Here is a 14,516-nt window from a genome sequence, read left to right on the forward strand (position 1 = left end):
ACCCTGCCCTCCGAGGGCCTGGTGGACCCCCTGGACCGGGTCAGAGACCGAACCAGGGCCGAGGGGGAGGAGAGGGGGGCGGGCACAGGGAGCAGCGGCCCGGCCAGTCCGAGGAGCGTGAACAGCGCCCCCTGTGGTCTGGAGGACCGCCACGCTGGAGCCTCACGGTTAGGACTGGTCTTACCACTTGGGCTGACCCAGTCATCACCAACGGCTTCACGGCAGCGCATGGAGTGGAAGGTAAAGAGTGTGAGGAGCCGCTGGTATGTCGGGAAAAAGGTTAAACTTTTATTTTGAAGGACACACACATTCCCATGCGCCAATAATAACTATAATAAAACTTTATTTAAATAGAGCTTTTCAAAAACAGGTTTCCAAAGTGCTTCACAAACATAGAAACAGAAAAATAAAAAAAATGAAAGAAGTCTAATCAAAGCCATATCACTAAAGAGAGTTTCTAAACAAGATTTAAAAGAGGACAACGAGGAAGCTTGTCTGATTGGAGTCGTGGAGCCACCACTTTACACTGGGAACCAACAGTTGATCTGCAGATCTGACATCACGAGCTGGGACGTATGAGACTAGACAACACTTGTGCAGTAGCCAGTTGCACCCCCCATCATCCTGACAACAGCATCTGAAACTTATTTCAGTTAGCACTACTTCAAACAATCGTAAACACGGTAAAACGAAAGTAAGAGAAGGTTTTATGTGTTTTCTACACTGAGGTCGACAGAGAGCAAAGCATGAAGCTGTGAAAACTGACCCACAGAGGATTGTGTTTTACTGCAGTGGTTCAAAAACATGTAGGTTGCAAGTCAAAGATTCCGGGTCACTGTGGGTGCTGAGGTCAAATCAGTTGAGAAGCTTCATCCAGAAGGAAACATCTGGAGGTCTTCCTGCCTTCAGTGTGACTCCACAGCGTCTGTGTGCAGGTGAAGATCCGCAGCGACGGGACGCGCTACGTGGCCAAGCGGCCGGTCAGGGACCGTCTGCTCAAGGCCCGAGCCATGAAGATCAGGGAGGAGCGCAGCGGCATGACCACCGACGACGACGCCGCCAGCGAGATGAAACAGGTAGAGTCCCAACAGGGAACATAGAACCAGCAGAGGTTCGATACCCAGCGACACAAGCTGCTGCAAAGAAAACATGTTAAAAATACTTTATATACTCTAAGGCTCACCATTTTGCCGATGACTCAACCCTGGGACATTCGTTCTTAGACCTGCAGCTTAAGTTCTTAGATCTACTAGACAGAGATTTTTTTTTTATACAACTTTTAAATTCTGGTCAAGAATAAAATAAAACATTTTGCAGAGTCTCAGGCAGTGGCTCAGTGTTTGACTCACTTGTTTACTTGTATTAAATGAGCTCTTCTGTCTTCTCCCGTCACTCCTGATGTCACTGCTCTTGGAACAGGGCCGCTACTGGAGCAAAGAGGAGAGGAAGCAGCAGCTGCTCCGAGCCAGAGAGTACAGACGGAGACGAGAGCTCATGATGCAGAGCCGCCTGGACTATCTCAAAGGAGACAGGTACGATGGCTCGGGGTCACGACTCAATCCTGACCAATTTCTCCATGAAGTTTGGATTATTAACAGCAACCTATGTCTATAAACTAACAACATACAGGATGAGATATTTAAGACAGAACAGTTACTGTCATGAGGATCTCGAAAGATTATTTCTACATGTTAAAGAATTTAATTTGCTTTTAAATCCGTTTTCTCTGGGGTTGGTCACACGTCTGTGTTCAGCAGCACATCATGAGATTAAGATGAGATCAGTGAGATCAGTAACATCGACTTAACTCCTCCAGCTCATGATGATGATGATGATGATAATGATGATGATCAATTTTTTGTAGGAGAAAAAGAATCCCAGATACCAGATTGATTTTTAAAAGAAATGCAACTGTATATATTGTATTTATGTGAATTTAATTGTCAAATCAATAGTTTATTTTCTTTTTACTACTCTTTCTTCTTTTCACTTGGAAAGCAAAGTCCTTAAAGACAATATATATCCTATTTTTTATTATTTCCTTCCCAGGGACCCGACATTAGAGCACTGCTCCTCCCGACAGGACTCCCCCAGCAACAACATCCTGTCACTGAGCCAGAAGAAGATCACCAAGAAGAGGAACCGGAGAATCCTCGACAACTGGATCACCATCCAGGAGCTGCTGGCTCACGGATCCAGGTCGCCAGATGGAAAGAAAATATACAACCCTCTGCTCTCTGTGACCACGGTGTGATACGAGAACGGAGACGGATGGAGGGATGAATGTGAAAATACAAACTTGGACCTATTTTTTGGAGCTGGAAGAAACAATTTTGGGGAAATAGGATAAATTCTGGAGAAAAAGAGGAAACTTTTATGGCTTCAAACTGTGAAAAGGAAGAAAGATATGAAGGATTCAATAAATGAGAGGATACAAAGAACTAAAACATCAGAAGATAGCAACTTTATACATTTTAGGTTTGAAAACGAATTGTGGAGTTAGAAAGTGAGAATATATGAAATAAATGGATCCTGATGTCTCATCTGAAGACGACAGGTTGTCTCATCAAAGTAGGTAAATGTTTTTAAGTAGGTAAATTATCAGAGAGAAGTTTGTTAAGACTTGTTAAAAAAGGGGAGTGGCGTCCATCACAGACTCGTCCTGACATATGACCTCCTGTGTGGAGCAATTTCGTTTGTGAACACTAAACTGGGCATTATATTATTTTTTTTTGTTGTTGCACAAAGAATTCAAGCGAGCACAGAAGCAGCATGAACACGAGGAGAAGAGCTGAAGCTGGAGCACAGAATCTGTGCTGTCCGAGTGCAAGCTCACAGCCTGAGCACAAGCAGAGCTCGAAGCACAAGCAGGGGCTTTAAAGCTTTATAAGATCTGAACGTCAGGTCATGAAGTCCAGCTCTCACAGTGAATACAGGGAAAATGACCTCCTGTAGCCTGAGCTCAGATTCCGAGCCCAAAGTGAGGAGTCACATGACCTGTGCTGTCATACAGAGTCTATGTGTCACACTTTGTTTTCATATAACGTTTCATTTGATTTTCTCCTCTTCAGACTTTGTACAGAAACGTATGTGATGACACATATTAAAATAATAGTAAAGTATAAAGGATGCAGCAGGAGGCGGAGCTCCAGTTTCAACACCACAATGTGCATTGGTGGAAACATCCTCCTTCTATCTCTGACGGACAGATCTCCTTGATCGGCCATGTTCCTCTCATGCCTTTCAATTTAGAGGTGCATCATTTTCCCACAATGCCTTTCGAAGACTCCAGGGGACCGATATGATTGTTACGTGACTGTTTATTTTTTACCTCATTGTTACAATGTTGATATTATGTCCATTAAATTGTGAGGTCATGAGGTCGATCATCGCAGCAGGATGGTGGATGATGTGCCAGGCCTGTGTAACAGGAGATATTATAATGCATGAATTAAGTACTGAACTTTGTGGATTATGGACATATATTATGGACATGTGTGAAAGTGCAAACAATTTTAGAGTTAATTAAATGAAATATCGAGTAAAATGTTCCCTGTTCTTTTGTTTTTCTCTTTCAGCCCGAATATCGGATAGAAAATCTCAAAATTGTAATATTGTTTCCTACATTTGACTGTTATTTGTTTTCTTTAACACTGATTAGCTGAACCATGACGATTCCCTTAGACTATACGCGATCAAAAAATCAGGGGAGATGATCTAAAATATCCTGCTTAATGAACTCCAGTCCACCAGGTGGCAGTAATGCAGAAGATCAACACTGCAGACAAAACATGGAGGAGATTCAAATCATGCTGTAGATCAGAGAGTGAGATGAGCTCTTGTGACAGGAAATACTTGACTTCAAGTTAGGACAATTCGTTTTCAAGCTACTGCAGAGATGACCCCCCCCCCCCCGTCACAGTGGTACAACTAGGCCGTCCCATTTCGAAGGCTCCTTCAAATGTGTTCCTCCATTACAGAGTAAGATCAAGGGAATTATTCTCAGTCCTAACTTATCCCAGAAGTCATTGCACTAAAGGCGTCAGAAGGTGACAACACATCCGAGGGAGAGAATTTGAGCTGAAGGTTGAACACAGGGAGTGAGTGAAAGAAAGCAATGAGCCGAGGGGGGTTAGAGATCTGAAGGAAGAAGAGGATGAGGAGGACGAGCAGGATGGAGGTAGAGAGATTTATATTCTTCTTCATGGCACAGCACATTTAAAACAGCAGGTTGGAAGGAATGTATCATCATGTACAGATGAAAGAGGAGAGAATGAGGATTAAAAAAGTCAAACTGAAAAATAGGTGGGAATGAGGGATGATTAAAAAACAGCGAGGAAGAGAAGAAGAGGATAGTCAGCCCGAGATGGAAGAAAGAATGAATAAACTCCAGACTGATAAACGTGAATGAGAGAACAGTGGGTGGAAGCTGGAATAACATCAGAGCAGCTCCTAAACACTCCATCTCTCTGGTGACAGGACCCATCAATCACAGACGACTCTGCTGCTGCAACGATGGAGGAACCAGGCGCAGTCCAGAGGAAACAAGGTGCAGGCAGACATGATGACATCTCTTTGTGTGTAATCACCACACAAACAACGAGGAGGGGTTCGTGGCTGCAGGCATCCAAGTGAAATCAATTTAAATCTCTTCTAGTGTGAGTCTCAATCAACAAGCTGTTTGAACTGTGGCACCACCTGCAGGATGTGCACGTCATAGAGGGATAAAACCACAGACCACAAAAAGTCTGTGGTGGCAGAGTTACAGGAAGAAGATCCCAATGTTCAGGGTTCATCTGGACCAACGAGCAGCAGAATCTCTGTGGAGACCTGAACCTGCTTTTCACACAAAACATGAGGTTGTGTGAATCCAGACCACAAGCTTGTTACTGTGCTCAGTTTGATTTCTGACCCTGAGAAGCCACCAGCAGATTCAGTGGTTTGAGTTTCCTGTGTTTAAACCAGTTTGTGTCAGTGAAGTGCTGAGCTCCTGCAGACTCACTGAAGAGGAGCAGAAAACTGAATAAAGTTGTGATCCAGGTTAAACACAGAGAATCTGACAAACTTTTAATTTAACTGCCTCCAACAGATCTTAAACTGAAAAGACGTCACCTGAACTTATAACTCCAAAATGCATCTACAGCTCAATCAGATTCTAAACCTCACCAACTCAAAATGAACAGTGTCCTAGAAACTCTGTGGGATCCTCTATTCAGTGAGATCCTCCTTGTAGAAAGAAATCCTCCTGAGACTTTACCTTTAAAACGTGTGTCTTAGTCCAACAGCTCATCAGGAGCCTTTAAAACTCCAGAACTCTATGAAATATGAAGGCACCTCTTGGACACATTTATTTAAGAGTGTAAATCAAATTCACTGGGTGTAAACAAGATGTGTGTCATGGAGGTGAAGGTAAACAGGAAGTGGATGATTGGTGATGGAGCTGATGCTGTGTGAGGCGTCGGGGGGGAGGGACTCTGTTAATTAGAGAAGTGACAAGTTCCTTATTTATCAGTGAAGAAAGAGCAGAATCAGCTTCAACCATCAGAGCCTCGACATGAACGTCTGCTACACTTTGATCTGCTGCTTCTTCCTGTGTGAGTATCTTCATCATTTATCAAACTCACTCAGAGGAAAATCTCTTCTCTGTCTGATCAATGAGATTCAGCCCGATCCAGATTTCAGATCTCTAAATGTCTCCCTCCACTGCAATCTGCTTTTGTCTCAATTAATTAAAATAAGAAGATGTTGAATGGGGTCCTAGAAGGTTGTAGCAGGAAGTAAGGAGTCATAAGGACCTGACTGAGGAGCCGGCCCAATATCCAGACGATTAGGAAAACAACTATTACTATAGACAGGAGGAAAAGTACAGTTCCCCTTAGGCATCGGTTCCAAAACTGGGGAATGCGAAACCCCCAGGGGTACACAAAGTGTTTCATATTTGCCGGGGGCAGAGGGAGCGACTGTCGACTGGGGGGAACTCTTCTCAGTGCGCCTCAACTGCTTCGCATCGCTCAGGGCGGGGAGGGGCCCTCGTAAACCAGGCGCCAGGGGTCTGTGGCAATGTCGGCAACCCACCCGACCCGTCTTGAAACACGTACCAAGAAGTGTAACGCCGGATCAGAGGCTTTATATGTGTGTGTGTGGGGGGGGGGGGGGGGGGGCTACGTAGCTGGTGTTGGAATGTCTGAAGGGGTACGCGACTGTAAAAGGTTTGTGAACCACTGCCATAAGGCCACACAGGCCTGGTTGTATTCAGTGTGTGTACAGTGGGTGGAGGCTCTGGTTCTGGAACTCTCTTGCAGTGACTGGTATGAATCCACGTTGTCCTGTCAGTGACCTCCACTGCTGTGTGTTGTTAGCAGGATCTGGTTTGGTCCTGTCCAGCGTCTGTGTCGTCTTCTCCTCCTAACGTCTGTCACTACCACCCAGTGACCGGGCTTCAGGTCACTGGGTGGTCCGGAGGCCGGGGTAGGGAGTGCGTCTTTAACAACCATCTGTGTATGTGCTGCCACAGTGCACGCTCAACCGCTGTGACTCTTAGTTGGAGTTCCTGTAAGTGAGCTGTGACGGGGGGGGAGATTGGGTGTGACCTGTAAGAGAATGTGTGAGGCAGGAAGTGGTTGGTGAACAACCATTTCACTGCTGTACCTGCTCCGGCCTCCTCTTGTGACACCAGGTCATTATTAGAAGTGAGAGCATCACATTTACATACTGAGGCCTGTTTGGGGAGGAGGGGAGCATCAAGCATCTGGGACACTGCAGCATGATGTAAGGAGTTGGTTTGCCTGATGATGTGAGGAATGATCTACTGTCAGTGTAGATGTTCACCATCTCCCTTCAACTTGCTGCACTGAGAGCAGAGAGCTCTGCTGCCTGTGCAGACAGAAGCAGGGAGTGGTCATGTGATCAATGCTTCATGAGCTGTTACCACAGAGAAACACACTGGAGTTGCTCCTGTGTCTGAATTGTGAGACGCTGATCCAGAAACAGCTCAGGGTCTGGATTCTTCAGTGGTGTTTCCTGTTAGTCTGATCTGGAGGAACAAACTTCAGTTCTTGTTTCTACACAGTTGTGTTGTTCACCGTCTCCTTCTGCTGGAAGAACAGTAGCTGGGTTCAGAACATTACATCTTCTCACAGTGATGTTAGACATTTCAAACAGAACAACATGATAACGAAGCCAGCGGGCAGCAGACAGATGAGACGTCTTCTGTTCCAACTCAATCAGAGACACAGCAAGTGAGACCAGAAGGGTGAGTGGGGAGTATCCCACTAAACCCCTGGACACCTTCTCAGCCTCCTCTGCAGCTGCTGCAGCTCTGAGACCAGTAGGAGACCTGCAGCAACAGGACAAAGGTTTGATGAGATAAAGCCACAGGTCTCGGTTAGCCTCCATGTTCTGGGAGTAGCACTGATGTCATTTATTAATACTAATACAAAAATACATAATTCCATTTTGTCCCAATGACTGTGTTCAGCAGCTGTTCTACAGATATCCATCATATTTACGTCTTCTTCAGTCGGTCAGTGTGTTGAGCTCTGACGTCCCACAAATAATCAGTTTCAATGAAATTAACTTTCACTTTTACAGTTTAAATGAAATCTTCACTAACACAGAGAAACTGCAGTGAGAAGAAAAGAGGAAGGAGAAAAGAAAGCTGTGAATGAAAACAGGAACATTCAGTCTCTGTGTTTAACCTCAGACTCTGCGTAGATGTTCAGTTATTACCACACTAATGATCATAAGCTAATGACTGTTCTTGTGTGACTGTTCAGATGACATCAGCGCAGTGATCCTCACCTACTCAGCTAATGAAGGAGAAACCATCAGAGTCAAATATTCCTTCAATTCATACGGAAGCAGGAAGTTCTGTCGGGGACGATGTGCAGCAGGAGATGTTCTCATTGAAACTGAAGAAAATGAAGCGAGGAACGGACGATACAGCATCAAATATGAGACAACAGGTTATAATAAAGGAGATCTGACAGTGACCATCACACATCTGAGACAGTCTGACTCTGGAATGTACCGGTGTGGCCTCGGCATATTTTCTTCTTTTAGGCATCAGGAGTTTGAGATCATCGTCACTGATGGTGAGTTTCAACTATAATACATAAAACTCTGTCGTCCTTCTTTCTGAAGCAGGGACGTTGAAATTACCTGGAGGCCCCGAGGTGAGTCTCTTTCTTGCTTCTTGTCTCGTGCTGCAGCCGTTTGGACAAACTGCAGAGACAGGGGGGGGGGACTGATAACTGAATATGGGCTGCAGTACCTGTTTGAAACACTAGCTGTCAGTCCTACGTGTTGATCCTTTAATTTTAGATGTTTGGCTTCTCAACAGCTCAGCTGGAAGAAAGCTCTGAAGTTAAACAGCTCTATAAGAGAAGTGGAGGAGACCTCACTGTTGAATGTGTCTTCACTAACCCCAAAGAAAATAAATACTTCTGCAGAGAAGAATGTGGAGAGACAAAGAACGTTCTCGTCCAAACAAGTGGTTACAAAGAACGAAGCGGAAGATACAGCATCAGGTATTTCACAGAACATGGAGGACAAGGAGGATTTCTGTTTGTGACCATCACACAGCTCATCAGCTCCGACTCAGGACGCTACAGATGTTCTATGGGTGAAGGATCACACAGAGACTTTGAAGTCTTTGTCACAGATGGTGAGTTTCCACTGGAGTGAACGTCAAAGCTTCCTAAAGTTAAAAGATCCCTAACGTTAAAGATCCCTAACGTCAAAGCTTCCTAAAGTTAAAGCTTCCTAAAGTCAAAGCTTCCTTAAGTTTTCCAAAGTTAAAGCTTCCTAAAGCTTCCTAAAGTTAAAGCTTCCTAAAGTCAAAGCTTCCTTAAGTTTTCCAAAGTTAAAGCTTCCTAAAGCTTCCTAAAGTTAAAGCTTCCTAAAGTCAAAGCTTCCTAAAGTCAAAGCTTCCTACAGTTAAAGCTCCCTACAGTTAAAGCTTCCTAAAGTTAAAGCTTCCTAAAGTTAAAGCTTCCTAAAGTCAAAGCTTCCTAAAGCTTCCTAAAGTCAAAGCTTCCTAAAGTTTCCTAAAGTTAAAGCTTCCTAAAGTTAAAACTTCCTAAAGTTAAAGCTTCCTAAAGTTAAAGCTTCCTCAGTCGTCTGTCGTCAGGGTTTCTGTGAATCTGTATTTTTCCCTCAGACTCCACAACAACATCTCCCAGTTCATCAGCTTCACCTGAAACCACCAACCAGTCTGAGGACCAGACACCTGAGACCACAGGTAAACACATGTACCTGCGTCCTCTCAGTGCCTGTTGAAGCTGAAACACAGATTTTAATATGTGTCCTGTATTAATGCTCAGGAGCTGATACGCTCTCCACCAAGAACTTGATTCTGATTGTGGGACTGACGCTGGTCGTCCTGGTCGTCCTGTTATCAGGGGCCGCACTGATATTCTGCAGAAACAGGACTAACGGACCCAGAGGTGAGGCCACAGGAAATACACACACACACACACACACACACAAGTACACACAAGTACACACATTCTGATCACATACACCACAACTGGATCTTCAGTTTTCAGTGAATTTGAAAACCATCGAGATCAAAACCCAGAATCTGATTCAGCAGCAAACACGAAACACAAGTTCCAGCGTTGACCTGCAGAAATAAGGAGAAGAAGGAAAACTCACTAAGAATCAAAACACAGAAGAAAACTCTTGTTGAGTCCAAAACACATTCAGGTCAGACACAAGGAGATACTAGGCCAAATACAAAAAATAGACAGACAGCTGGTGAAGTGGTCGAATGCAGGATGTTTGGAAACAGGTGACTCAACATTAACAGGAAGTAGAAACAGAAACAAGACAGGAAATGAGGTAAAGAATGTTCCATAGTCTCAATGTGAGAAGTGACAACTGGATTAAGTGAATATTAATAAATTTTATTCTTTCTGACTTAATGAGGGGAAACTCCGGCTCTGAGATTTGGAACTTTACTTCCCTAACTTAACTCCATCTTTTAATTTATCTTTTAATAATCAGAAATAAGCCACATCAGCTATTATCAGTCCCCATTTGTAACCAAGTGGTGGACGTCCAGATCGAAGGGAAAGGAAACAGAAGGTTTTGATTGGACTCAAAGAACCTGTGTTGTCACCTTCTGTTTCTGAAGCTCCAGATGTGAACTCAGGACCCAGTTTGATTTCCTCTTGTGTTTTCAGAAGCTCCGGTGGAGACGGATCCTTCTTCTGTCCCTGAGGTGAGTTTCAGTCGTTAGTAACACAAACGTCTCTGAGGTGAGTTTCAGTCGATAGTAACACAAACGTCCCTGAGGTGAGTTTCAGTCGTTAGTAACACAAACGTCTCTGAGGTGAGTTTCAGTCGATAGTAACACAAACGTCTCTGAGGTGAGTTTCAGTCGTTAGTAACACAAACGTCTCTGAGGTGAGTTTCAGTCGTTAGTAACACAAACGTCCCTGAGGTGAGTTTCACTCGTTAGTAACACAAACGTCCCTGAAGTGACAAAATTTGTCGACCAACATCCAGAAAAGATTAGAACAGAAGAGATTATGGAACAAACCTTAAAAGATCTATTAAAGTCAGAATGTTGAGGAAATACAATGAATTGAGTTCAGTTCAGTTCATGTGTCAGGTAAATCATGTAGTGTGCTTCTTTAACTTAGGAGCTGATGATGATGTGTTGACCTGCAGCTATTCAGGTTTTATTGAATTAATTGCCTCGTCTTGTGAAAGAGGAGCAGATTATAACATGTTGATATTTAAATGGTTTAGTTTTGTTGATTAATGAAACTCAAATCTCCTGGTCTCCTGCAGCCCGACCCCGTGTACGAGGACTTCAGAGACGAGGGCCGACCTCCTGCTGCTGTGGAAATCTCTCCAGATTACTCTTCCATCAAGTACAACACAACACAACCAGTCACAGCCGGTGATGAAGACAACTTTGTCACTGCTGCTACTTCTCAGCACAATGTAAGGAAAAGCATTACAACATTAAAATCTCTACCAGGTCACGTAAAGGCTGAATTATAGTCCTGCGACTGCAACCGCAGAAGATCACGCAGCTGCATCGACGGACTCGTTTTGGTTTATACTTCTCTAACGTGCTGCACGTGTTGCATCGCAATTCACCACCAGAACACTAGGCGGAGTAACGATTTTTGTCGAAGACAAAACACACAAAGAAGAGACGTCTTCTTCTTCGTTGACTGTTTATTTACGTCGCCACTCCGGCTCCTCGTAGCCTATTTCTGGAGGACAGATCGTCCAGTCAGTGACGGGTTATACAAGTGGTCATACTTTCGGATCTCTTCTGCCAAGTGCACTTCTGTTTGGTCCATATTCGATCTTCTAAATCTTCCGTGATTTCCGCGTATTGTGGGACATGAAAGCCGACCAATCACAAGCCTTGTGGGCTGCGTGAGGCTGGCGTCGCATCTAAATTGGCGGACACACACAAGCCGCCAGAGGGCACGCGAGGGGCGTGTTGTGTGTCTTGCGTGCATGCGTACAACCCGATTATAAATCGGTCTTAAGCCTTGTGTTGTCCCCCTCACATAGCCCACCACATGTCATCATGCACACAGGGCTATAGACACCTGAGCAGCCCTTGCAGATGTATTTGTTACACCCGCGACTCACGGTGTGAGTATTAAACTCCTTTTTCCCGGAGCATGTCTGACATCTCTCCCTCCTGCTCGCTCCGAGCGGGGCTGCTGAGGCGGCGACTAGGGCCGGCGCTCGGGTCGAGTCTCGTCCTCATCGTGGTCCAGAGCTCTCCGCTGGTCCAGCATCCAGTCGGGTTGATCTGTCTCCATATCACAAAGCGTTGCAGGAAGAGACGTTGAGTATGTTGACCAGGGGCCGGCCCGCAGTCATCCTCCTGCAGCTGTAGGTCCCGGTCACCTTGTCCCGGTGGTCCACGCCTCCTTCGTTGAGGTTGTAGTCCCGTCCTCGAGGTCGCTGACGTCGGCCTCCACGTGCCGCGTGCTCACGAGCAACACGTTCCTGTTTTTCTTTGGGATGTAAGACACCAGAGGGGGTGAGAACAACTCTCTTCCTTTGACGGTCAGGAGCTTTGGCTTGTTCTTCAGAACCGTGACCACGGGGATCTTCCTCTCCAGCAGCTGCCACGCGAGTTCGTAGAAGGTGAAGTAATTGTCGAACGTGACGTTGCGACTGTTCAGTCCCTCCGTTACATCAAGCACTACCCACATCCCCTGGTTCCGTTCCGTCCGGTGAACACTTGCATCTTCCAAGCGTAGCTGGATTTTGCATCGCAGGTCACCAACGACTTGATCCCGTATTTCGCCGGCTTGCTGGGCATGTTCTGACGGAAAGGACAACGGCCTAGAGAGAAGAAGAGGAGGATGAGAGGAGAGGAGATGAGGACGAGGACTAGCAGCCGCTATCTAGCTATAGCTACATAACATAATAATATGTTTTTAAAGGACAAAAAGACCTCTCGCACGTGCGCCAATATTTCCGGTTTCCATCCCTTTCAAATCGTGGCTGTATTTTCAATGACCCTCCCGATTCGTCATCTCCAGGATGAAGTTCTCTACCGTCACCTGATGAACATGCGGACCGCGAGGTTAGGTCACCGGCGTGGGACGTGGGGCCCGGGGGGGAACCTGATGGGCGTAGCGGCAGCACTTGCACTCGCAGCAGAGGAGGAGGAGGAGCAGCTGTCCTCCTCTCGGTTGCTCGCCCTCGAGGACCATGTTATTTCCCCTCTTCTTGACAGGAAGGTCTCTCAGTCCACGAGTCAGGTGGTGGCGCCGTGGGGTTGTGGTCCAGCAGCCCACTGGGTCTTCGTCTTTGTCGCCGTCGTCGCCTTTGTCTTCATCTTTGTCTCTTCGTCTTCGTCTTCATCTTGGTCTTCCTCTTCCTCTTCCTCTTCCTCTTCCTCTTCCTCTTCCTCTTCCTCTTCCTCTCGGTCTTGCTGTTTCACGTCCTCTTCGGGTTCAGTGGATTGATGTAAAGAAGTTTCTGAGCCTACGTCAGTGAACATTTCTTCAAAGTCTTCTTCAAAGTCTTCTTCAAACAGATGATGTTAATTAAGTCACTTCTGATCACTTAGAGTCAAACAGAACATAAAGCAGCGGATGTGTTGAGGGGGTGGATACCACAGTGTGATTGACAGCTAGTACTGTCCAGCCAGGCTCCATCCCCTGCTCTTCCAAATATGGTTACTTCTGGTTTAAAAAACAAGATGGACGTCCCATCGGGTTAATAGTTGTTTTTTAAGTGTGATAACACAATAGTAAAGTAAAGTCACACAAACAAACTTTGTCTGTTTTCTATTTCCAGGCTGACGACAGCTCAGCTTCACTCACCTACGCTCAGGTGAATATTTCCAACAGGGCCTCAGGCTCTGCCAACAGCGCCCCCCCTGGTGAGGAGGATGTCGTCTACTCTGTCCTTCAGAAGAAGATCTGACTCTGTTCACTTCAAAGTCTCCTCTCTCATTGGTCGAAGCTGCTGAGGATGATCTGAAGCACATGAGGACAAAAGTCTGTTTGTGTGAACAGGACTTTTTTCTTATTTTAGCTTAATATTATTTAGTGTGTTCTCTAGGCTCCTCCCACAGTCCAACACATGGAGCTTGATGGACTGAAGGTGTGATTGTGAGTGTGGATTATTGTTTTTCTCTGAAACTAGAAATAGAAAATCACCGGAACCGTCTGCATGGTACATGAAATAAAATAAAAAAACATATGTAAATAGAGAGATATTACTTTAGATTGTATATAATATAACATGATTTAAATCGTTTTAGGAACGATTCGTAGTACGTAAGTGCCAGGTTATTGAAATGTGGTAACTGTCCCAGTAGGTGGCAGTGTGTAGCAGAGGATGTTTAGTGGATGTGAAGTTTTCAGATCAATAAAGGTTCTGAAGTGTTTTCGCCTGAATGTAGTAAAGTGTGTCTCCTGTGTGTAACTGGTGTCTCCTGTATTACAGCAGTGATACAGTTTGTTAAACAGAACATTCAAGCAGCTCTAATCAACAATTAATAATCATAATAAACTATCGGTTATCAGATGAATTTGAAGCTTCATGAATCTTCAGCTCACTGAAAAAACTAGAAAACTTTTTTTTCTAGTTTGTCTTCTCTTGTATTTAGTCTCTTAGTTATATGATTATTCATTGTTCCATAATATTTTAGTTCTTTATGTGTATTATTCATTTCGAGAGTATGGATTTATTTTGTTTATTACCTTCTATTTTGAGCCATTTAACTCTTCCTATCATTATTGATAATGTCAGTCACTGATGATGTGCAGTTCCCAGGAAATGCTCTAGGCGGAGACAGCGCCACAGTGATGCTCAGTGATCATCAATAACAGAAAGGAGTGGAGGCTGAGAGCTGCTGTCAATGTGATGATGTGATTCTGTGTTTCCTGCAGATCAGAGACAGTGAAGAGAAAACCTCTCCTGTCGTTGTGTATTGATTCCTCTCAGAAATCCTCTGTGGACATGCAGGGACACACACAGTGATGCCTCAGGACAGGTCCTCTGCAGTCTGA

General features: G+C 45.0%; 1 protein-coding gene across 1 annotated transcript in view; it reads left to right on the top strand.

Moving 5' to 3' along the window:
• LOC133956429 (PDZ domain-containing protein 4-like) overlaps window positions 1-3,521 on the top strand; it is a 25,720-nt gene extending 22,199 nt beyond the window's left edge. The window contains exons 14-17 of the mRNA XM_062391452.1: window positions 1-240; window positions 936-1,076; window positions 1,420-1,532; window positions 2,050-3,521. The exon at window positions 1-240 is cut by the window's left edge and continues 107 nt beyond it. Of these exons, the coding sequence (XP_062247436.1) occupies window positions 1-240; window positions 936-1,076; window positions 1,420-1,532; window positions 2,050-2,254 (699 nt within the window). The 3' untranslated portion in view covers window positions 2,255-3,521. The remainder of the gene's footprint in view (window positions 241-935; window positions 1,077-1,419; window positions 1,533-2,049) is intronic.
• The last annotated feature ends 10,995 nt before the right edge of the window (window positions 3,522-14,516 follow it).

Source organism: Platichthys flesus, chromosome 7, assembly GCF_949316205.1.
Source record: "Platichthys flesus chromosome 7, fPlaFle2.1, whole genome shotgun sequence".
In the NCBI taxonomy this organism is placed as follows: domain Eukaryota; kingdom Metazoa; phylum Chordata; class Actinopteri; order Pleuronectiformes; family Pleuronectidae; genus Platichthys; species Platichthys flesus.